We start from the raw sequence: 26,355 nt of genomic DNA, 5'->3' as shown, positions 1-26,355 counted from the left end.
AGAGTTTGAATCATAAAGACTACCGTTTTTTCGTTTTTTCGATTCATCCCCAGCGTCTCAAGCCATTCTCTTCGAAAAATCGACGGCCCTTTCACAAAGAAGTTGGTGTCGTCACGAGCTCATACCGTGTGGGTCAGCGCTTCTCAGGTACTCTTCGACCTTTTGGGTGGCCCTGACGTAGTTAGTTATAGTCTACTATCTTGGTAGCTATTCCTCCCCTCAATAAGCAGTTCTCCCCGAACGAATCAATGACCCGGCACTCTAATGACGTCACTTACTCATGAAAAGTGGGCGGTAACTTTCGCATTTTTTTATTTCCGTTTTAATGAGAAAGAGTAGGTAGTGAGGTCTTCGGGGGTCTCTCTTTCGTCCTAAGTTATGTTTCCCTTCCATTTTCGTTTTCCTTTCAATGACTTAAGATTTCGAGCCTGATTCATAGACCCCATTATTTCTTCCATTTGTTTTATTTATAATAATACGTTAGGGAAATGAAAATTTTCCTGCATGAGGATAGAGACAATGGGCTATTATAATTAGACCCGAAGTCGCAATCCATTAAAAGATTTCGGTGAAAGGAAGGGTAATAAAAGTATCGACAATAGAAAAATCCTCCCTATTCAGCGCTTTTATCATAATTTTAAAATGAATTTAAGAGATTTGCCGCCAACATCTCCTGAGTTTGTGACGTCAATAAGAGTTTCGGCTCATTAACGATTCATAGAGACCCGATCATTGACGAAAGGAGTCCTTCACAAAATAATGAACCACAGCGAACCGAGTGAGGCCCATACACGAGGCCGAGGAGTAGCTGACAAGCGGTTACTCGCTCGGCATGAGTTTGTGACGTCACCAGTCGATTTTTCGCCGCGAAAAGTTGGAGAAGTAGGCGACGGATTGATGAACGGAAAATTACGAATCTATTTCACATCTAGTCACGTATAGGTTTCATAAGGATAATCTTTCAGAAAATTATTTATACTTTCTTTTGTTTTCTGGTCTGCCTTAAATTCAATTTTGCGAAGGATGGTAGCTTCAACGTTGGTTTTTTACCATTAAAGCTACCTAAAGCTCCTCTTTATTTTGTGTTGTTAAAAAAATTGTACTTTTAGTTTGAGGTAATAAATTCATTCAATTCATTTACTTTACCAACTGTGTCATGATGAAAGTGAAAGAAAATTAGCGACCGCTCTCATTAATCGTCGTGCGGAGAGGCATTTATGGAATGGACCGGCGGCATGGGCTGGCTAGTATCGTTCCCTTCGGTAGGGTTCCGAATGCAGGGAGAGTTGAGGGAAGGGAGAAGGGGTTTGAGGGGTGTGGGAGATGCTGGGGGGGTGGTTTGTGGGGAGGGCTTTTCTTGGCAGCGAGTCGCCGCGACGGGGCGGGTGCTAAAAGCGGCCGTGCCGTCCGCACTCGCCCGGGCCAGCGACCAGCATGAGCGGCGCCGCCGATTGCCGCTCCCCGCCGCGCCTGCCGCTCCGTCGGTTGCCCGTGGAGCCGCCCGTGAGTACCGCGCCCCGCCGCGCCGCGCCCCCGGTCGTCTAGGGAGCCGAGGGCGTGGGTGCCTTGCACTCTTTAGTGACGCGCGTCTTTGTTTGCTGCCAGAGATTGTCTGCGTGTGTCCCCTCAGTTCCAAGTCCGACTCTGAGTTACTTAGTGTGGCTTTTGGGACTTAAAATTGGCATATATATTCTAGTGTTGACGCTCCCGAGTATCTGTGTTTAGTTTTCGACTCGAAAGTGTGCAATCGTTTGAAGATACGTTCGCGGGAAAGAAAACACTTGTGAAAAAAATTCAAAATGCAGCATGGATTATCGTGGTGAGACCCGATGGCTATATTCCCGTATCGCCAGTGAAGAATGCGCCGCCAAAGTTTACAATGAATTGCGTCCCTTTGAATTCAGTTCCTTTGGAGAAGGGCTACACGGTATATTTGTATGTATGTAAATAAATGTGTGTGATGTGTGTGTGTGATGGCAATGCGATAAGTGATCGTCCGTTGCACCAATGGCCCACGGCCGAAAATTTTTCAAATAGCCATCCGTGGGCCGTGTGTGCAAATACGATCGCGCTTTTCTACGCGAATTCACCGCGTGCTTCCGACTTCCGCTCGTTCGCGGCACGCCACGTTTCTCTCGTCCATCGCACTTTCATTTGTCGAGTGCACGGAGTTGGACTGGATTTCCTGTTCTATTTGAGTGTTTAGATCTCGTGTTTTGGTATCTTACTCATCGAAAAAGTGGGCAAACATTGAAGGACCGTTTCGGTCTCTCGGAGCTGCTTTTCTTTGACGGGAATTCCGCGTTTGATTATAAATATCGTTATTGGTCGCTGTGTTCATGTTAAAGGTGCGCTGAATATAGTATCTCACCTGATTTGATGGTACATTGAAGTAGTTCACACCTTACTCCATTCCTAGGGAGAACTCACTCGTTCGGTGATTGAAACTAATTGTTTGTTTGGATAGGTGAAGGTAGAGCTCACCCCGGACTAACTATGGACGACGGTTTTTACTCATTTGGGGGTAGGGGGGGGCAAAGTTAGTTTCTCTGTGCCATCTCGCCTACTAGGATTTTCTTTTAAGGGTGTCCTCAGGCTTCTTCACCCTGTATTTGAAACCGGGACCGTACGATCACCAGCTACGCGTTCTACCCACTGGACTACCCCTCTCCCCCTTAAAGAGAGAGGAATCAAATAAAAATCAGGGAATTTTTTGTGTGCCCAAAATAGTATGAAGTAATTGTTTGTATTCAAACAGTTGCGATGATCTAACACGGACGAATGTTTTTGTAACAGTTACGCGTTCGAGAAATTACGTTAAGCCTGCTCTCATTAAGCTTCGTTTTATATCTAAATTGCTACATCTTTTGGGCTTGAAATATACCCAATGATTCCCCAAGTATTGTTGTCAGTCACGCAGGCTCTCGAAAGTGGTCCGGTATAAACCAAAGAAACGATTATAGCCGCGCGGTGAGAACTAAATCGCAGCTCACATCTCACGCATTCCTAAAACATCGTCGGCATACTTTTTGTTTCACCTATTTTTGAAATCTAAAATTAGGTGTCCTTGCTGTCTTTCCCAATTTTGTGACTCGAGTCCTGCTGACAAAGGAACAACGTGTGGTCGGAATTGTTCGGCGACCAGGCGCGAACGAAGATTTCTCGCTCGCAAGCTCAACCGCGCTATTCCAGGGCTGGCCGCAATGAAGGAGAGGCCTAGCGCGCTAAATACAGTCGACAAGTGCCTCGGGAGAATTCTAGAAGTGCCGCGACAAAAAAACCAACCTTTATACAACTAAATGATCATCTCCTAACGAGTCACTAGCGGTCGTCCCTCCGTGACCCACTCAAAGGAAAGAGAACGTTCTAAAAATAAACCACCCGATGCATTGTCTGTTTCTTTTTGATCCGCCGACTGTTTACCCGAATCCGTGTATCGGAGGCAAATTTAGTTTGGATGAACTTTATATCGCGCGAGTATTCTGCCCTTTGCAGCCATCGCCACCTGTCTGCACTTGCCGTGGCGCAAATGCTTTGCTGCCAATTAGTCGTGGCACAGTCTGGGAGTTTGAACACTCTCAGGTTGGCGGTAAACTTAGCGCGGCAGCCTCGTCTTATTGGGAGGTGGCGATCACCTCTTCTGCACTTATGTCATCATTCCGTATTTCAAGGTAGCACTCATGTTTTGATGGCTTCATGTCGAGAGAGGCGGTAAATCGCCCGAGAGCGATTAAGAGTACCTTCAGTGGAATAATATGGTACCTTTTACTCATATAAATCGTTCAGTTCAATAGTGTACTTCGTGTAGTTCATCCATATTTGCTTTGTTGAATAGCTTTATTATAAAAATACAGAGAAAATAAATATAAATACTACATTGATGCTTAGTTTTTTACATGCTTTTTTTTAACTTGCTTCCGCTCTTTCACCGATGGAATCTTGAAATTAATTTTTAGTCCACTTTCTATTGTCGGATCGGCTTGAAATTTTGGACGCTTGCTTGCTTCTGATGACAATACTATATTCAATAGATATTTAAATTGTTCATAATTTTTTTATTTTTTCCAATGTGCTCTTATAAATTAACTAGATTTCCATGTAGAAACATAGTTTTAAATTTCTCAATAAATGGCATGAGTCGTAGATTTTTTGCAGAAATTTATTTAAAAGCCCTGGTTTAACCGATTACATGATTCAACACTGAAAAGTAGAAAATGAAATGGAATAATATTTTTGAAAAACACTATTTTTCCGAAAAAAAGGTATAAAAAGCTCTAAAGAGTAAAAATAAGCTTTTTGGCACTGAGAATAAAGCGTGGGTGTTTATCAGATTTTGATAATAATATTGCATTCCAATGCTTACTTACCTTTGACCTCTTCTACTCTGTTTTCTAATGAACCTAACCAGCACCTACGCTTTATTCTCCAAGTGATGAAAAGCTTATTTTTTATTCAACTTAAAAACAGCTTCATTACACAATCCCTGGTTTCCCTTGACTATTTATTCTGCGAGAAATCTTTGAAATGTACCTGTATCTGATGATGCCGGTCCTTCACTAAAGTATTGCGTTAATTAGGTTTTTTTCACGTGAAACGACTCCGTATATATGCTCATTATTCCCATCAATCGTGTGTAAGATTTAAGTTCACGAAGAGTTTCATAAGACACAGTTACCGCATCGCTATCAAAGGATCGAACCTGTGTGTATAGCCACGAATGACATGACCATGTCATCTTGACAGATTCGAACGTGTGTTATTGCCAGGTTCAAATCCGTATACCTTGTACTTTATTTTTCATAAGCAATCAGCTGAATATAAAATAATGAAATGTACAAGGTACTGATTTAATTACGCGACCCAGATCATTAATAGTGCTATTGTGCTTACAGATCTATGATATGTGCTAAACATTTGGAAGGTCCCTGGCGACAGCTGTTGGGGTAAATATAATTTTGTATTTATAAATTTTCATCTCGCCTATGTCTTACTTCACATCTTTTTCGTTGAACATATTTTCGTTACATACTTCACATTTTAAATGTCGGATTCTCCGTTTTATTTTCGTCCGTCAGCTGAATTTTACGTAATCCTTGTTTTACCCCGAGACTTTTTCATGTGTCACCTACTTCATGTGTCCTTATTGTGTTTTATGAACGAAGAGCTCCTCTACTTACCCAAACGCGATGTCATTTCTCGTAGCAAGTTTTTCGATTGATTTCCGTACCTTGAGCATCATCATTCCGACCTTACTTTCGCCTCTCCCGCCCGCACCGACTTCATTGCCGTAACTTTTGGCATGCTTCTGAATCTGAAGAGCGAGTCATTCAACCTGAACCTTGAGCGGTTACATACTACACCTTTGTGTCTTCAGAGCCATTTATTTTTTTAAATAGGTCGACGCGATACACCGTTTACGTAGTAAAATTTTCCATGAACAGGTACACTACAATCAGTGTCGGATTCAGATGAAAAGAGGCCGAAGGAGGGCCACAATGCTCCATGTCACTTTACCGCAACATCAATAAAAAAAAAACAATTTCAAAGTGCAATAATCTTTATTGGTTAAAAAGTTCGATCAATCAATACGATTTCCAGCATTGTTTATGTTTCACCAACATGTCGATATTTGGTTCGCGATAAAATATTTTTTTAGCCTCTAGAGGCCGCAAGAAATTAGTCGGGGTGCCGTGGGTTGAAGACCCTTGCCTCCATGTACGAGGCCCTTTCACCTTTTAAGTTTTTAAATTATGTGAGAATTTAAATATACCGGGACTAGCCACGGTGATAACTTTTTACGGGAGTCACCCGCAATGCACAATTGTGCGAAAAATCCACAGAGAAAAAATCATTCGCCTTGACCGGGATCGTTTGAGATTATGAGAGATTGATAGAGATTGAATTATGTGAGAGATCATAAAATATATATTTTTATAGTTTTTTATTTGTCGTATGCTGTACATAGTGCTTAGGCTAAACATTGGAGTATGATAGAATTTTTCCTTGTTTTCGGTTCAGTGTTTTAGTGTCAACTGATTTTTTAGGAGGGTAATTTTAATTTTGCCAACAATTTGAAAGCTTCCTGTTGTCTTAAAGCCCTTATGGGATACGGTAAAAATGATTATAGAAGTCAGTTTGCAAACTACTGTCGCGAACGCTGCATTGTAAAATCTTGCAAACTAAAATGACTCCATGATATTCATGAACACTTCGTACGTCATGTCAGAAATTTAGTATGATTCCATTGAGTATATTGTAGACCCACGGCTCTCAAGTGACGGCAATAAATCGCGTTGTGAATGGAACCACCATACTAAAAATTAAAGCTATTCCAGTGTGTTTCCCAATTTAATGATAGGGAATTTGAAGCTCCTGCTGTTAAAATTTTTTTAAGTAAGGAATAATTTTAAAAAAAGAAATGTCAGATAAAATTTCCGAGTCTGGTTTCTTTTTACCACCTTATTTGTTTACGATTTATTGAGGGTGTAAAATTTGAATTTTTTAAAAAAGTTTTATTTAACCATGTTAAATCAATGATTAATATAAGATTAAGTTAAATATAAGAAAAAATATTTTATTAATCGGTGTTGAGGAGATACTTGTCGCGGCAAAGTTTGCCGCCTAGGTATCGTTCTTATCGTTTATACTGTCTCTATGCCGGGGTAATCGGCCGATCTTGGTTAACTAAACCTGTATTATTATTGAGGTCGCCATTATGATAAGGCTTAGTCAATCTGCCGTGGAAGAGCATAAGAAAGTGAAAATGTGCGTGAAAATAATTCAAGATATATGAAAAAAAAACTCGTGATAATTAGCGAAACAAGGTACAAAAACAAAATTTTATTAGATAAAATTTGCTACTGTAAAGGGCCCCTATTATTTTGCTGTTGGAGTTGTAGTTGACTTGTTGCAGAGGATGTAAACTTTGCCTTTTAAAAAAGGCGTACTCCGACGGTATCAAATCAATAATTAGTATTAAATTAACTGAGATATAACAAAAATGACAAAAAAACAGCTAAGGAGAAATCTCTCGTGTCATGGTTTTCCACATTTTCCTGTTAAGAACCGCAGTATGAATTCTAAGGGATGAATCCTCGCTGCCTTCCTTTTCGGGTGCGAGAATTTACGTAAATTATTCCGAGTATTACGTTCCTCCAGTAGCAGATGTCCTTTTTTTCTGTTTCCCTGAAATCGCGGCGGTTGACGGTCTCAATGGCTTGGGAATGAGAGGACTTTTTATGATTTTTGTGACTTCGTATTTCCACTACCGTGATAATACGCTTTCTCGCACCTTCTTTACTCCTTAGTCGTTTTCATTCCTGCGAAGTTTGCTTATAGATATTTCAAACTATTAAATCACTAAAAAGCATTTTTCCTTAAAAAAAATCATTTCCATTATGTAGCCTTGGTTTACACGTATCTTTAGCTTGATAAATTTTCGCCGCCATGACTCATTTTGTATTAGCTAGTTATCGACCATTTAAAAAGTTTATATTATTTGCACCATGGAAAGCGAACTCTGTAGTTGTAGTTGCCCTTAATTAATTTGTGTTCGATGTATAATTTCTCATCAAGCCTGAAAAATTATTGTGCATGTGCGCAAAATGACACGTTATATCCGCATCGTCCCGATAGAAAAATGTTTAACAAACTATTCTATTGTCTCAATCGGTGACGTCACATTTTTTCGCTCGAAAATATTCTCGTACTAATAGCGAACTCCTTTACGTTAAACTCCAGGGAAATCTCCACCGATTTACCGAAGACGGATTGGTAATATTTGAGGTTAATTGTTTGGGAGTACTGAAACTGTCAGCCCATGGCATGCAGCTAAAGATTTCGGGAGTGAAGGGTGCTGACACTTTTATTATTTTTTAATTATTGGGTTCAGCGCTTGGCTGCTGATAGTAAAGTCAAGGTTCACATCTAGGGCGAACCCTTCGGGCATCTCATATGCAAAAAATTCGATGTAGCAGTAGGGCCAGGGAATGGAACTGGCCCACATTCCCTGAATATATGTAATTCACACGCCTGCAGCTAAGTCTGGAGTGAGCTCTACCCTAACCAATCCAAACCAATCTTCGGGTAAAACACGTAGTGAATAATTATTCCATCAGTAAAATATGAAGTTTTCTATTGAGAACTTAGTCTTCCTTTATTACAAGAGAATATTTTAACGTCTGTCATTTTTTATTCATAATTTTTTAATTCGGTATTTATTTGGCCTACGGTCATGTTAGCCTCATGTCGTGTGACATCACCCATCCTCTACCAATTGTGTTACTCTTCAATGGTGATACGCTTCCACGCGTGAGGGCCAGCGTTGAGAAAATAGACTCTCCAATCTCAAAATTATCTACATCTATGTCGTAAGCTTTCTCGTAGACTTCGGCGGTCATCTCACGTCAATGCAGTAAAGGATTGACCTCAAGGCCTCAAAAACACCGAACCAACGAAATACTGCAAGACTCATTTTGAGGAAAAAATAATGTTTATGATTTTAAGATGCATGCGAGTTTTATTTTCTCCAAATTTTTGCCAAAAAAACGTGCCTTGAGTCATATATATTTATTCCATATTTACGCGTTATTTTCCCGAATCCATGATTTTTTGGCTCATGGGAATGCTTTGTCTTTGCTTTATATATTTTACATCGATGCAATCAATGCTATTTCCTTTTGTTAAAATTAAATGTTGAAAGAAGTGACTTGAATTTTCTTGAACACTGTCTTGGCATCGGTCGTAAGTGTTTTACATTATCTATTCATATCCAATTTCTTATTCTTAAAATAAAATATAGCGGTAACTCATACATGCGTTTCATTCAACTTGTATGTATATATTTTTCTCTCGCGCGGTTCTTCGGATCCCCCATTGGAAACGCATGCAGTGGGCAGACAATACGAGTGCATTTATATACTGATTACTCCATACGGTTGTAGTATGAGCAATATATGCTATGGTAAACTAGGCAACGCAGCCAGTATATTTTTAAATATTATTTACGAAATATTTGGGCGAAATTCAATGTAGCCGTGGAAATTGTGAATAATGAGTGCTACTACGTTATGCAATGGCGTATTTATTTGCTCTTCGACGGACGTAAAGCAAAGGTATTATTTCTAAGGGGAAAATAAATAGTCCTTTCTTCCTGTGACTAAGCTGATTACACGGTTCTTTTATCAAATCTTCCAGAAAGACTAATACCATTGTTCACTCCTCTATTGGTCCCTCTATGGCACTAGGGATTTATTTTCTATTAAAATAATGCTTACTATTAAATGATCAGCGCAATTAAACTGGATCAGATTTACATTGAAGCTTATCGTTAAAATCTCACAATCTTAAAAGCCTTACTCCTTTAAAAGTAGAATCCCGCACCAGGGGCGCAGCTAAGAATTAAGGCTGGGGGGGTTTAGGTGCAACTAATACCGGGGTGTGTGGGGGTATGGAATACCCACCAGGATAAGTGGTAGGTGCGAGATTAATAAATGGAGGAATTATAAGATAAACGGCTCAAAATGTGAGTTTTACGGCTTTCTGAGGGATATTTTATTTATTCTTACACTATTCTATTAGTAAAATCCATCCAATTAAGTAAAATGGACTAAACTTAAATATTTCTCTGAGCTCTGGGGGGGTTTTAACCCCCCCTCGCTGCGCCACTGTCCCGTATCATTGAAAGGTATTGTCGTTAGGTTTTAGACTATTAAAAAACGGCTTCAGTGTCATACTGATTGTATTCAATTTATGATGCCGAACGTCTACGCATTTGATCGAATGCACTATGATTCTTACATTAGTAATGAGATCGTTCTTCAGCCTCACGCTATCCAAGGTTAAGAAACTTATCCTTGTCACGGATAGATGTCAATAATTATTAATTACCATAGTTTGCCGAAAACGCAGATGAATTAAATCAGCGCGTTCATGGTAGGGAATGAAAATAATATAGGATGTATTAACATTTAATAAAACATCCTTCAATATATAGGTACAACAAAAACGTAGATGAGTCATTTACTTTCATTTGGATGTAAACAACCGTACCATTTAGAAACAAGTTCTCAAAGTCGCAATAGTTTCTTGAACTTGTCAATTCAAAATACTTAACTGTACAAATCTCTATATAAATTACAAGCATTTATTCGTGTTTAACTTCGACTCCCACGACTACTCTTATAACACAAATACCAACATATAATGATTATGTAAATATCATTTCTAAGCCAACTTCTCACTGGTATACTTTGATTTATTATAAATTGGCAATTTAACATCCGCATTCTACATCATAAGGTCATAAATGATATTAGGTAAATAGAAAAATGTACGACTATCCCTTAAGAACAAATTTGCCTTCGCTGTAATCCTCGCAAATTGCCCCTATATTCGGTAGCACTTTTCCAGCGAATCTCGCTACCGCCCCTAATCAGACGTTTACATGCTTGGAACATCATCTCCTGGTTAATGCGGTTGGCCATTTTGTCAGTTCTGACGTAAGTGAAACTTTTATCGACCTTTTCCGACCGTAATGAAATTCACGCTGTACTGATCCAACTCAAATCCTAGCCTAACACATTTTTCCGCCGTAATTGTTCGCTGCCACGCAAAATGGAATTGGCTAGCACAAGTATTTTTATCGAAAATGGGAGTGAAATTTTGGGCTTAGTATTATTTAGAAACTTAACAGTTGAAAAAAATCAGCTAGATTACAGAATAACTAGCCCTTTCACGTCGCGTTTGAAATTTCAGCCTCATTTTGCCGAAAATTGCGCATTTTGCGTAGTCGAATCTCTTGTGTTTCGGGATTCTACGGCAGAAATTGCAGTTACCCTTAATAGCATAACCCTTACCCTTAAAAGGCTTGGATAATGCCTCCAGTGTCGCAGAATGATGGAGAATGGCGGTCAAGAAATCGCTCGGGAAGGAGAAATTTCTATACGAAATAGGCTATACATAGTTCGTGTTTGCGTCTGATAAGGATACATGAGGGTGCAACGTAAATAAGCAAGCTGTGCGTAGCCATACATAATCATTATGCTCTTTGCCTGTTAATGCCATAAATCAATCAATACTATCAATAAACACCGAATGTATACATAGGTATTTACTGTTTGTAAATCTCTATCAATCATCACGTAAAAGTTAAAGAATGTACACTATTTACGTACTTATCTCTATCTTTTCCTTTTGATATTAAAGCTTGTAATACAATGGACATGAGCCGTTGGACGGATGTCGTGAGACATGTTGACAATTTCTACCACAGCCCATTTTCAATGGGAGACGTAAGCGGTAAGAAAATGATTCAAAATCAAGAAAAAGTCGAAAACGGTACTAATATCATACCTTTTCATCGCGAATTGTGTTTTCATTTTATTTTTTTTTGCATAATGCATATTTATCCAGTATGTTTTTTCTTACCGAATAAATGTGTTGATTGCCATCTCTCACTGACTTTGTTTGGCATTCGTTATGTAAGTTTTTCTTTTTTAACCAGATCTAGCGGCTTGAAGCATATTGAAGAAATATTATGAATAATTGAAAACTTCATTACTTCTTGTGTACTAGTAGGCTTTTACATTAAACTTCACCCCTTTACCTCCATTGCCTTAAATCAAGAATTACACGTTGTGAAGCCTCTACGCAATTTTCATTCTGTTAATTGTCTTTTAATTTCCATGCGACTTGTTTCCCTACTTCTTGGATTAATTAGCTGCCCAAGGTGGGTAAAGGGGAGGTTGTCTCAGCTGAAACCGACGCTTGTTTTTGATTGAACTGTATTGCTTACTTCCCCGCGACGCTGCAGCAGAATGCGGTAAAGGGAGAATTGGGCTGTTCGCTGTATAATTTTATTCTTGTTCATTAGCTGTTTTTTCGCGATTATATTCGATGGTTTTTAATGATTAATTTAATTACTATCTGAGCAGGAATTGCTTGCTATTCGGGGCAAGAAGTTGCATGTTTCGTTATCAACTGTAAGAGCTAGGTGCGCTACTCCAAAATGTTAAGACAAAAGGAAGCTGGCGGCTTATATTTTTATTCATACCCGAGAATCCTTGACATTATGCCTCGTTGTGTTTAATCGAACATACAACAACTTAACGAAGTTTAAAAAATGAGGACCGATTTACTCGCGAACTCGCGAGAACACTTAAAATGACATTTAGTGATTCGTAGTACTTACCACGAACAATGAATGTGGGTAAATCAAGAAGGATTTGATTCTTCCCGGGCGAATGGTAGAATGTTTTTCCGGCTTCTCACCGGGTTAAGCTCTCCACTTCTGCCGACAGTTAGATGAAAAAGTATTGCATCGAAACGTCGGAAGAAATGGAGTGCCTAACCGTGTGGGTAAATTAGTTTCCGTTTATAACTGACCAGTGCCGATTAAAAATCTCATTATTTTCTACTTTTAGTTGCTAACTTTTCAGACATGATACGCTTCATTTGCCGCAAAGTAGGTACCGTCGGATCCCCGATGTGCGGGCATGGGATGTAAAATAAAAGTTATATTACATAAACAAATGGCGGAATATTGAGTATTGGTTTACCCAATGGGACACTTGAGTGACTCCAAGTGGCCTTTAGTTGAATGATTAGTGAATACAAGAAAGGTATATTCCTGTCAAGGGTGGCGCTGCTCCAGAATCGAAAGCCGTATATTTCCCTATTTTCATATATTTAAGTTTACTGTGAGGCCAGAGGGTCGCATTATCGTCCATCGTTGCCGTGTTTTCAGCTCTTGTGTTGCTACCCCTTCTTCGTTTCCGTTAAAATCGCAAATTCGCTATTAACTTTATTTAATTAAATTGCGAATTAGATTAAATTTAATTCGCAAAAATCTATCTTTTAAGTATTTTTCATTGTATAATTTCAAATTAACTGGATCATTACTTGGAAATAACTCTAATAACTTTCCAGGATTGGTCTTTGGAATCAGTTTCAGGTATATCATGTTTGAGTGGCCGTATACTATCTAATAAGTGTCCAAAAGGGAAAAATAATTATATTTTTTGATGCATTGGGACGTTAATATCATATATAAATAATTAAGCCAAATAATAACTGTGGAGGACGGTTCTTAATTAGGTGGATCAATGGGCGTGTGTTTGTGGTATCCTGTTTCGTTGAGAAATAGATGCCTTTCAGAGTGACAGAGAGAAAATAGCATTTAGAGCCACTCTGTATTTCTATGTCTAGTAGGAACGATTTAGTACAATAGATATTTTACCAAACGGATAGGTATAGAAATTCTTTTTTTCCCTAGAGTAATAACTGACTTCGATATTTCAGACCGTTTTCAAATCATCCAAGAAACGCACACTTTGATTTTATTAGTGTATGTAATGGTAAATGGCATCCTAACACCTGCTGCCACAGTGGTATTGAGGTGGCTGACGTAGATATATCCAGGTCAGGGGAAGTGATTTTTCCCGGCTGAAAATTTTGCAACCATGTGAAAATTCAGCCTTTGTGTTCTCCGTTGTCATTTTATCTTCTGCCTTACGTTCAATTTCTTATTTTCATATTTCAGCACAAGTTCCTATGGGGCCCTTCAGTACATGGGCCACCTCCCTTGGGCTATGCGCCCTATTCGAGTGGATTTCCTAACGCTAAGGCTGCATTTGATGGAGGAAGCGGCTACTACCGCCCCGCGACGGCAGCGCGGGGAACTACTGCCGGACCCAGGCTCCGGGCGGTCCAGAGAGTAGCGGTCGACGCGATGGGTAAGGATCCATGTTTACTATTCTCTCTTTTCAGGTTCAGGAGTGCAACCTTCGCCGCGTTTTATGAGGAAATTATTAGCTCCAACATCAGTAACATTTCATTATGAGACATGAGAAGCTTTCCCTTGAGCTAGCCTCATGTGCCCCATGAATCGCACTGTAAGCGTGCGCAATCCAAAAAAACGGAAGAAAACCATCTCCTTATAAGGCTTTTCAGGTGAAAATATAAGCAATATGACGGCAATGTACCAGGGTGGAGTTGGAATCACCTGTCTCTGTGGTAGTTTATAAAGAGGATATGATTACATAATGATTGAGGGATGCAGGCAAGAAGTCGGAGGTCGCTCTTGCAAGTGCTTTACCTCAGGGGCGCAGCTAGGAATTAAGGCTAGGGGGGGTTTCAGGCACAACTAATACCGGGGTGTCTGGGGGGATGGCATACCTACCAGGGTAAGCGGGATGTGCGAGGGCCCTCCGCCGGAAAAAATTAACATTAATGGTTAAAAACTGTGAGTTTTACGGCTTTCTGAGGGATATTTTATTAATCCTTACACTATTCTATAAGTAATATTAATCTAAATAAATAAAATAGATTAAACTTAAAAAATTGTCTGAGCTCTGGGGGGGGGTTTTATCCCCCAACCCCCCCCCTCGCTGTGCCACTGCTTTACCTTACATACGCGTTGAATGAGAATGCTTTACAGTTTTGCTGCAGAAAGAAGGCCCTGTATTTCATGAATAATTACATCATAATACTGCCGTTCCATAGCGCTCTCTTGTAAAAATAAAACTATCTCTTGGTCGATCGGAGTAGAGCTTTCCACGCGTCGGAGCTGAGTGAAACACTTGTGGCGTTTTGATGGCTGACATGATCAACTCTCTCAGGAAATCCTAATGAAAATTAATTTTAAAAAGTTATGTATCGTGAATATTTTTTTCAAATTTCTTGGCAATCGAAAAAGCAAGAGAGAAATCGATTTCGGAGGTATTTATTTTTCCAGCTTTTAATATTCCTCACCATTCGTTACAGTTGAAAAAAAAAATAATCTTCCCTGCAAAGACAGTTCTTAGTCCTCGATTTGTTTGGGGAATGGTATTTTCTACATATGGACGTGATTACACACTTGCGGAGTTCATCAAATTATTCATAAATTATCAGCAGCCCGGTTCTTCAAATCAGCGACTCATGCTCCAGAGGTTTTCCGCGAAATGTTGCACAATTCTTGGCGAAACCTTATAAATGGCATATTGCGATTTTTCAGAAGCATGAGCTAGTGCATCGGATAGGGAATTCATTCGCATCTACTATCAATACCAACCGATGTTGAGCACGTGCGTAGATCAATGCATTCACAATGCCAATAGCCGCTTGATTGGGCGCGCATGCTTCACAAGAAACGGCTAGCATACGTATATATCTGCATTTTTATCGATCTTTTATGTTTAAGGTATAACAAGAAAAATAGCGTTTGTTAATAAGGTAATGGACTAGAGAGTGGGGCTCATGGAGGTTTTTGTATCCTTGGTTCTAATTTCAGGTACTTCTGAAAAAGCATAAGGTCACGAAACTGTGTAATTTTCCTATTAAAAATTAAAAAACATGTTGGTATGTCCCATAATAACTTCTGAAATCTCTTAATTCTTGAAAATGAAATTCTTGAATTCTCATAATTCGGTAAAATTCGAAAAACCTGCGAGAATGTCATTATTTGCTGCTAAATGACAACATTTTTTGAGATAAAAAGGATAAATTGTGATATGTTAAGTATTTATAGAAATTCCAGCCATTAATTACCTACCCTACGGAAGCTTCTTTCATCGCTGTTCAAAATACATGATATTTTGGGGTCAATGGCCGCGATTTCAGTCATTGGTCTCTCTCTGCGTCGCAATAACCTTATGGGCACTGTTTTGCGATTGCGCTGTGGGAATAATGGCTTACAGCATCGCACACTCAAATATTTTGCGAAATATCTGATACCTGTTTCCAAAAAAAGTCATTTTGATTTTTGGTCATTACTTATTTTGATTTCAGGCAACTATGATATTGCTTACAAAAAATCACGAAGTATCTGGCGAACCGCATGAATAGGGATGGGCCAGTTCGGTTCTTAGGTATTCAGTTTCATCGGTATGTACGTATGTATTTCCATATGGAAACTGCAGCCAAAAGAATTGCTACCGAAATTACTTTCGCAAAAACCAGTTTGAAAAATTTTGTTGAACTCAATTCACATCGTTTACCTTAAAATGGTGATTTTATAGGTCCAGGTACATGTGAGATAATTTGATGTATTATTATTATAGGAATTTTATTATCAGCGATATACTTCGCAATCACTCCTACTGCCGTTGTCTGATTTACTCATGGTATATGCATTACAATGTCAGAACAGCGTTATGATAACGGCAGAAATATGCAAATTTGCTTTCCAAAACGAGAAAAGATGTGTCTTAGCCATATTTTAAGTCAACATTTTTGTTCTTCTTAGAAAGCAATCCCAATTACTCAACTTTAACACGATCTCAGGCTGTAAAGCAAAGCATTTCCTTCGCGTGCTTCTCCGGTCTTCACTGACTGGCTTAATAGGATAGTTTCCTTCATCAAAGAAAACGAAAGGTATTGATTGCGATTCGTTACCCACCATTACTGTATTCATAATATACAAATTATTTGGTTTTAGAAATTCCATTTTAGACGAATGTTATTGGTCAATTTTAACCTCATTTGTAAAAGGTCAGATTGGCACCCATGCGATGCCACTCCACGTGACGTCACAGGGACCTAGTTTCTATACGAGTAGAAAGGAGTTTTACATCGTCTGAGATGACCAATGCATGCATGAGGCACAGAGCTCAGGGAAAAATCTGTTAATAATCACCTATTAAAATAGGGTAGTTTCCTTCATCAAAGAAAACGAAAGGCATTGATTGCGATTCGTTACCCACCATTACTGTATTCATAATATACAAATTATTTCATTTTAGAAATACCGGTTTAGACGAATGGCAATGGTCCATTTTTATCCTCATTTGAAAAGGGCCAGATTGGCGCCCATGCGATGCCACTCCACGTGACGTCACAAGGACCTAGTTTCTATACGAGAAGATAGATATACATCGTCTGAGATTACCAATGCATGCATGAGGCGCAGAGCTCAGGGAAACATGTCTTAATAATCACTTATTAAAACTGGCTAAGGTTGGAAAGTTTTCTTCATTTGATAAGGTATTAATAATCCTTATTTAAGCCAAGCGCTACCAGCCAGCAGGGTACTCAGCTACCCGCTAGCAGCCTGCGTCGTATCAGCGCTCAACTCGCCTCAAGGTCACCTCACAGGGCGGCAGCGGGAACCAGAAATACGTCACACGGAGATATTTCCCGGCATTCATACTTACGCGTCGCGTTTTCGCGCGCTTGAAAATTTTCACTTTTCATTTAATCGCGAAAAATAGATATCGTCATTTAAAAAACTAAAAGCGTGAAATACGTACTCGAGGAGTAATAATCTTTCGATTTAGGCAATTAAAAAAATAGGAAACCACCCTATTCTGAATGGCTAGATGACCTATGACCTTAAACCTCCTCTTCTTTCCTTGAAGCACCTCTCCGGAGATATGGCAAATAATGAATAAAATTTAAAACAGTATATAAATTACATGGCTTCAACGGATATTGAAGTGATAGTTATTAGTATACTGCAATAGTAGTAATACGGTTAAATTTTTTCCAGGTGAGCTTGCAGAAAGTCTAGCAGATTTGAAACTTCAAGGGAAGTCATCAAAGCATCCACCGCAAAGCTACCTTTGCCACCTCTGCTTCAACAAGGGACATTATATAAAAGACTGCCCGCAGGTAAAGTGCATTCTGCTCTCTAGTCAAATACCAACTTGCGATTCCGCTCATGTGTTTCGTAAATTTGGCAAACTATTGGTATATTTCGGGGATATATATTGCTCATAATTCTACATTCTACGATATACTTTGAATACTTTACTTTGATATGATTTCAGTATACATTTCATCGTTCAATATTTTTTCAAATATCGTAAAATTAATTGCATCTAAAATTTATAAATTGTTATGGATTAATTGTTATAACTCCTATCTAATGAATCCAGTTGGCTATCCAGAGCTTTTCATAGGTTTATCGACACCAGAATTTTCTTCGTAGTAACTGTTAATTTTTCATTAATTCAGTAGATTCTGGACAATGAGGACACTTCGCAATCTCTTTCCCCCAATTAAGCGGATACCTCATTTATATCCGATGCATCCCTTAAATACGCACATATGGGAGTCGGTATGCAACAAAAAAGACTAATTAAAAAGTAATGTATATTTTATCATATATGAGTTAAACTATAAATATGAAAATTACTAAAATCGTGTACCTTTAACCTGGAATTTTTTGATTGTATAAAAAAATGATGGTGTTGAAGCTTTCAGCAGCGATGAGTCAGGCTGTGAAAGAGAATAGGTTCCCATGTTTATTTAGGTGGTGAAGAATACGGATGGAATCGTTTTTTTTTCAAAAACTTGCAAATTTTGACGTAGAGTCTTGTGAAAACATTACCGATACGCGTCCAGTTTGAGCGACTTTCAGGGAAATCCATGGGTAAGGCCTCAATTTGGTTCTTGGAGGTTTGTCCCTAACTAGCGGCTTTTTCTAATATCCAGTGGCTCAGTCTATCGGAATATACTGTATTTTCATGAATTTGTTGTCAAAATCTAACGTACTTAGCGCAGAACGTATGATACTTCATTCTTCTTCTCATGTTGAATTATGATGAATTCATTGCAGCCATACGTATAGAAGCTATCGTAGTGAGAGTGGTAAGATATTTAAGCATTTGACATTAAATAAAATATTTATATCCAGAGTCAAAGGTGTAATTTTGTGCTCAATTCCTTGCATAAATTTCTAAGTGAGTTATTTAAACCAATAAATGATATATGCCCACAAATATGACAGAGAAATATATAAATCTTAATTCTTCGTTAAAACTTTCGCGGATACTCGTCATGTTAGTTAAAAACAACTTTTGGGCTATGTCGCCGCATTAATTCTCGGGTGGCCCCATGTTTCTCGACCGATGCTGGTCGCTTCATCAAGGGAAACCTTTTCTCCTGAAAAAGCGACCACCATCGGTCGGGAAACGTTGGGGCCACCCAAAAATTGACGCGGCGACATAGCCCAAAAGTCTTTTTTAACTAGCATATCAACAACAAATCTTGAACAGCATTTTCGGGAAGTAAAGCAAAATTTTTGATTGCCATTATTTTTTTCACAGGCACGTCCAAAAGGAGAAGGATTGACTCCTTACCAGGGTAAAAAACGCTGCTTCGGGGAGTATAAGTGCCCCAAGTGTAAAAGAAAGTGGATGTCGGGGAATAGTTGGGCAAACATGGGTCAGGAGTGTATTAAATGTCACATAAATGTTTACCCACAGAAGCAGGTACGTAATTCATGTCATTATCATTTACCTCAGTTTTTCATTCGTTTGTCTCTCATTGTAATCCTGTTTCGGCAAAATTTGGCGAGAGTTTGACTCACTTTCTGCTACCCAATTCAGGTAAAAAAAATTTTAGCTTACCTTTGGTTCCCATGGCAACAACATAACTTCACGCTTACCTCGCCGTCCTTTTCCACCGTCCCACATTCATCTTTTAAGTATGTATTTCCCTGGAAACCCTTTTGCCTTGTCTGTGTTCACGTTCTTCCACTTCGGTCTGTCTCTCCATTCTGCTATTTCTAAGCCTGTTGAACTTCTCGCTACGTCTCATTAACACGAAGCTCGTTCCCGGGCCAAATTTTCCGAATCCGCGGCCACCGTAGGGAAGCTTCTTCACCTGTTCGCTCTGTTCCTAAACTTTTGTGTTACCACTATGTTATCTACCTAATATCTCCCCTTACTCCGTGGCCTTTTCTATTTATTCCTCCGCACATGATTATGTTTGAACCCTACCTTTGCGTCGTTCCCACTGCATGACTGCTTTCTTTCCTCGATCATTTCTCTTTCGTAATCGAAATTCTCGTACTTTTTCCGTACGTTTCAATCCCTCCCTTACCTCCCCGACTGAAGCGTTCCACTCCCCCATGGCAATCAGATTTTTCTTGCTTGAGATTTCCGTAATAATTTTCTCGAGCTTTTCATACATCCCATCTATTTCCTCCTCTCTGTGGTACTTTATCAGCATACTCACGTAAATGGGACTTGCCTCGTGCATAGTTTTGCCAAAGAAATTCCGAACTTTATTCTCTTTTATTAGTCTTTGAGGAATGATTTTTAACCTTTTTGTGTTTTCTTCCTTCTCCATGTGGTGAAAAAAAAGTAGTGAGAGCATTTTAGTGAAACTTAAAACGATGTAACAATGTACTGTAGCTAGGGTCGTCATCCCACCATAAATACCGATCCTACACATCTATAAGTATATATTCTTCGCTAATTTCATGTATATTTTGCCAGTGAATTACGAATTTGGAAAGGTTGGACTGGACAGGGAAATGAATGCTCGCCAATGCTGTTGAGATCGGTCTAGAATTCCCCAAAAATTAATTTTGTGTTTTCGGAGATGTTTCAAAGTGTTGTGCAGGTAGCTGTGGGAATCTCATATACCCTCTAGGATCGCCTCGATTTATTTGGTCTTCCAACCAACTGCTCAGACTAGAAATATGCCATTAGTCTCCCTCTAGCTAGTATTGAGTGGCAGTATCAATACTCTTGCTGTGTTTCTCACGCTGAGTTCGGATGTATTCGCTCTTTTACTCCCTCAGCAGATTGTTAAAACTTTTAAGTATATCTTTTCAGAATTATGCATATTTCATTTTGATTTAGAAGATTTGTTTCTAAGGAGAGGAAAAAAAGGCATCAAATTTGGCCAAATTGATTTAAGATAGTAATTATTTTTGATTGTGGTGCGTATTGTTTACTAAATGTGGTTTTTAAACCAAGAATACGACTAAAAAAACTATTTTCTCCCACGTGGTGATGCAGAGGCCCCTGGACAAGCCAGATGGACTGGATGTTTCGGACCAATCGAAAGTGCACCCTCAGCATCTCTGCGAAAAATGCAAAACACTGGGCTACTACTGTAGGAGAGTGCAGTGAAGGGGGAAATGAACTCATACCTTTTAAACCATGGACAGAAAATCACCTGCGGAGGTGATTGTCGAACAAGTTGCTCATTTGGATCGTAACTGTGCTCCCTCTGAGATGGATCTCAAGAAAGACTTCAGGGCACTGTGGACCAACGGGTGGGTTGTCTCATGAGAATCTTTGCCACCCACCTCAGGTTTGATTCGCAATGATGGTGCTGATTTTCGCAAAAACATCAGTGACGACCATGTGCGGTGTTGCAGAACTGGTGGGATATTATACTGTGGTCGCACTTCTTTCCAGTTGGTCGCTTATCCATTTTCTGGATAAAGGCTCCACTAAGAAATGTAATATTTCAGCTATCTAAGTGTTAAACATCTCAATGTTGTTATATCCTTTTTACTACCGTCAGAAGTTACTTGAACTGGACTACACATTTACTAAACGTGAAATTCATGTGTAATTTCCCAATTTTTACGATGGTATTCTATCCGTCATTATTGATATTGTGTTATGTATGAAAAAAATACCTCAGGGAAATTAAAATTGTAATATTTTTTATAAAATTTGGCTCAGAATAAAAAATGCTACAGAATTTGGGACCATGCCTTTTGCTAAAGTTTGAGTGGAATAAATCATGATTATTTCATCAAAGTGGATCCAATTGTTTCATGAATATGTATGAAATGTCTGCAAGGATTGTCCTTGAAAATATGTTGCAGCTGGCTGCTATATTCGTCCCCATTCATATCTATGTCTGTACAGTCTGTGAGTAATAAAATGGCAAATCCTCTTTTATTTCGAAAAATTTGTTAAGATAGACTATAGCGGCAAACGGTCGCAAAGGAGCTACCCCCAATGCTTTCGGATGGAATTTGGAATTAGAAGGAACATTTTATGAATGACTCCAAACTTCATTTCCTTACCTTATTGAAGGAAGTCATTAAGTTGGCTAAGATTTGCATGTTAAGGTCTTACTTCTAATCTAATGATAATCTACGTACTGTGTGCGTTAACTTTGGACGTGAAGTTTATTTATCCATCGAGTTTTGATATTTAGTCACATTCGTGCGATTCCCGCTCTCCTCCCCGCAGTATTCAATGGCTTAGTAATGGTAGTCGGAATTCAGTCAATTTTTTTCGGACCATTTGCCATCGAAGGAACATAAACTGAAAAAATTACGGACAGTATTTATCTTTTTGTCTCAATTTAATAATAATAATATTATTAAATTAATTAAACTTTTTATAGATCTATAATTTTTACCATTATGTGGTCGCTGAACTGAAAACATATGTTGTGCGATTTTTTAATATTATTTTATAAACTGGAAAAAGGGTGAAAGCCCGTGGAATAAACATTATTATTATTACATAGTATGTAGGTGCGTTGGAACGAAATTAAGCAGCAGAGTAATATGTAGAATAATGCATTATTGTTGTGATCTGAAGCCATTATATGTTCCGCTATTGTTAAGGCCCACCAGGCGAAGGAAAAAAAGAACGCATAGAGCTACAAAATCATTGCACTAAATTGACCATTTTTATAAAAAAGTATACTAGAGTGTAAAGTATGCTGCCCTCGATGAGACATTGTATGGCATAACTAGAGAAACTCCTATTATTTTGACTGTATTTGAGAATTTTAAACATTATTCCCACGTTATTGACTGAAAAAATCTCTTTTTCGCGTCATTTATCGCATGCATAGCGTAAAATGATGTTGAGTGCTGCGGGTTGCCTCTCACACCATTTCGGAGGGCACAATAAAAATTTTCTCGATAATAACAGAAATATTGCTGATGTATTTGGTCTAAATATCCAAAACTGCCTATCTTATACCGCATTGCAATAAAGTGTGCTCGCCCAAACCAAATTTATATTATTTACTATGTTAACATTTTTCGTTAAAAAAATCGAAATTTTAAGCCAGAAATGCAAACAGAAGATACCTATTATTTCTAATACCCACGCGAGTACGGAACTTTTTCCGGCTATTACGATTCTCTCCTAGAAAACGAAGCACCCTAATGAAGACTTCAACCGTCAGCCGAACGCGTTGTTTAAGTTCTCGACATCTCTGTCCAAGGCAGGGCCGGCCCTAGCAGGTGCGGGGCCCTTCACTTAAAATATTAAACCCCATCTACAAACTCGAGCATTTTGAATCCCTACCACTCTCTGGCTAAGTGTGTGTTCCCCTCCCAAATTCAGACTTCGTAATTACGCCGTTATGATACCATCACGCAGTTGAGTTCAAAATAGTATAATACAAATAAAATTTATAATTATATTTATTCATAAAATTATAATTCTTTTCTTTAATATAATGCTTTTTCAATAGCGTTTTCAAAACTATCGTATATTTTAATTTTTTTCACGAACGCGGGTCCCCCCAAAGCGCGGGGCCCGGGGCGGTCGCCCCGCCCTAAGGCCGGCCCTGGTCCAAGGAATACACGCTGGAGAGGAATTCCGAACTATTATACGAGCTTTACGGGGGGATAGGCTTAGCGTACCCCTTCTGATCACCAAAATATACTGCTTTACTCGTTGAAGACAGCTAGTACATCGACAGCGGTGTAGATCCTGTGATGGCCCTAAATTTTTTCCGATATATATGCAGGTAGTTTTTCCGAATCTCCATGGAAGTAAGTTTTACATCTAACTTAACAAACTCTGAATGCGCTGGGTGTGACAACGGTATTGCTAAAATTTAGAGGACAATAAAACTTCATTACAAAGACCACATATATGACGAGCATTCGAGTATCGATATATACTGATGATTTTCTTATTTTCATACTTCTTTGAATTCTCATTTAAAGTTCAAAATGAATGTATCAAACTATCAGGAGAATCACATGCACATCTTTCATAACATAGAGGCGTCGTTCATTGACTTTCAACCCTACTTGCGCGTACCCACACTCCCGAGTATTCCCTGCAATAGGGTGGTTTCCTTCATCAAAGAAAACGAAAGGCATTGATTGCGATTCCTTACCCACCATTAGTGTATTCATAATATACAAATTATTTTGTTTTAGAAATGCCGGGTTAGACGAATGGCAATGGTCCATTTTTATCCTCATTTGAAAAGGGCCAGATTGGCGCCCATGCGATGCCACTCCACGTGACGTCACAGGGACCTAGTTTCTATACGAGAAGATAGGAGTTATACGTCGTCTGAGGTTACCATTGCATGCATGAGGCGCAGAGCTCAGGGAAACATGTCTTAACAATCACTTATTAAAACTGGCTAAGGTCGGAAAGTTTTCCTCGTTTGATAAGTTATTATTAATCCTTATTTAAGCCAAGCGCTACCAGCCAGCAGGGTACTAGGCTAGCCGCTAGCAGCCTGCGTCGTATCAGCGCTAAGCCTCGCCTCAAGGTCACCTCGCGGGGCGGGAGGGGGAACCAGAAATACGTCACGCGGAGAGACTTCCCGACATTCATACTTACGCGTCGCGTTTTCGCGCGCTTGAAAATTTTCACTTTTCATTTAATCGCGAAAAATAGATATCGTCATTTAAAAATCTAAAAGCGTGAAATACGTACTCCAGGAGTAATAATCTTTCGATTTAGGCAATAAAAAAATAATAGGAAACCACCCTATAGTGTAGTTTCCTTCATCAAAGAAAAGCGAAATGCATTGATTGCGATTCCTTACACACCATTAATGTATTCATAATATACAAATTATGTGGTTTTAGAAATCCCAGTTTAGACGAATGGCAATGGTCAATTTTAACCTCATTTGAAAAAGGCGCCCATGCGATGCCACCCCACGTGACGTCACAGGGACCTAGTTTCTATACGAGTAGATAGGAGTTTTGCATTGTCTGAGATTACTAATGCATGCATGAGGCACAGAGCTCAGGAAAGCATCTCTTAATAATCACCCATTAAAATTACCTAAGTTCGGAAAGTTTCCTTCGTTTGATAGGGTTATAATAATCCTTATTTGAGCCAAGCGCTACCTGCTAGCAGCCTGAGTCGTATCAGCGCTCAAGCCTCGCCCCGAGGACACCTCACACGCCGACAGCTGGAACCAGAAATACGTCACACGGGCTTTTCCCATCATTCCTACTTAGCCGTCGCGTTTTCGCGCGCTTGAAAATTTTCACTTTTCGTTTAATCGCGAAAAATAGATACCTATCGTCATTCGAAATTCTATAGATCTTATAAGACCGTGAAATGCGTACTCCTGGAGTAATAATATTTCGATATAGGCAATAAAAAATAATAGGAAACCACCCCATTGCTCGCAAGAAACCATTTCAACCCCTCATACCACATTTGTGGTACCCTTCCATCAGATGTTTTTGATTTGCCTTTTCCGAATGCGCTTTCGTTCACCTCTGGGTACACGACGCTCATAAACTATCACTACCCTGTACCTCCACTTTAGTTACGTCTTCAATTACAGCATTCCGCAGTATACAACCCTCCCAAACCACCCCACTTATAAAATTTACGCGGTCGACATATCGGTAACCTGCTTCGCTGAACTCGGAATCATGCCTCTCTCAAACATGGTTTCCGTGAAGGAATGACTTGCTGAAAAATTAGCTTAAGGATTTGAAAGGCGTTTTACCTTAAGCTTCTATATACGTGGGTTTTTCGCGACTTGGTAACGCAGCAGACCGTGACTCCCACGTTTGGGGAAACATTACTATATTTTCATAAGAACGTCATGGGGAATGAAGCCATTTCCGGCTGTTGCACCGGATTGGGCACCAAGCGGACCATGTAAGGCACAGCGCGCTGCAGCGTTTAGTAGTTGACAAGAGAGATCCAAATGAACTAAACAGAATTAAGTTCTATTTCACTTAATTCTTTAATCAGGATCGGCGGAAATGGGGATGATTTTGAAAAAACAATGTTCATCGTAACGGTTGATAAGTAAAAATGTATTATTTTAAAATTCGAATCTTAGAATGCGTTATATGTGACCCCCGATAATACAAAAGCACCCTCATAAACGAGCGCGAATGATTTGTGGTTTTGTTTGTATTCCTAAGTGACTTCAGATGCATACGTGAAGTCTAAACCCGAGCGCAGAGCAGGATAAGTGACACTATTTTTTTCAAGTGTAAGCTAAGCATAACCAGTGGCGGATTAAGGGTGTTTTGGGGTGAGCCGTTCATCGTTTTCCCAGGTAATAGCTTCGTGGTAATGCAACACCTCTTAGCGATTATGCGTCTGAGATCTGGTATGTGGAGACAATTGACTTTTAGGCAGTCAGCAATCATTATTTTAAATTGTTTTTTAAGCTGGTGAAATACAAACTCTCAACGAAGATGCACTATGAAGATTACTATCTTTTCAATTTGTCCAGAAGTTACACGGAGGCCGCCCCTTTATCCGCCACTGCCTATAACTTAGGCGCCACCTTCGGGGTGGCGCAACTATCCACTTCGGGGTTGCGAAAAACAGGCACCTATCAGAGGAAAAAGCCCAAAAATAAAGGGATAGATAGAATTATAGCACTTCCTCAAATTGCAACCAATATTTACGATATGAC

At 39.2% G+C, this 26,355-nt stretch overlaps 1 protein-coding gene across 4 annotated transcripts; it reads left to right on the top strand.

Moving 5' to 3' along the window:
• The first annotated feature begins 1,377 nt into the window (after nucleotides 1–1,377).
• Nucleotides 1,378–21,632, top strand: LOC124171372 (zinc finger CCHC domain-containing protein 24-like). 4 transcript variants are annotated; one of them, XM_046550542.1, is made up of 5 exons: nucleotides 1,378–1,503; nucleotides 13,541–13,733; nucleotides 17,468–17,589; nucleotides 19,029–19,193; nucleotides 20,733–21,632. In XM_046550542.1, the coding sequence occupies exons 1-5, from the start codon at nucleotides 1,435–1,437 to the stop codon at nucleotides 20,844–20,846; spliced, it is 663 nt and encodes a 220-aa protein (XP_046406498.1). In that variant the 5' UTR covers nucleotides 1,378–1,434; the 3' UTR covers nucleotides 20,847–21,632. The 4 variants fall into 4 exon arrangements, with proteins under 4 accessions (XP_046406498.1, XP_046406497.1, XP_046406499.1 ...); XM_046550541.1 differs by lacking the exon at nucleotides 1,378–1,503 and adding an exon at nucleotides 1,513–1,935; XM_046550543.1 differs by lacking the exon at nucleotides 1,378–1,503 and adding an exon at nucleotides 1,514–1,939.
• The last annotated feature ends 4,723 nt before the right edge of the window (nucleotides 21,633–26,355 follow it).

This window comes from Ischnura elegans, chromosome X, assembly GCF_921293095.1.
Source record: "Ischnura elegans chromosome X, ioIscEleg1.1, whole genome shotgun sequence".
Classification (NCBI taxonomy): Eukaryota; Metazoa; Arthropoda; class Insecta; order Odonata; family Coenagrionidae; genus Ischnura; species Ischnura elegans.
This window is presented reverse-complemented; position numbering and strand designations above follow the sequence as displayed.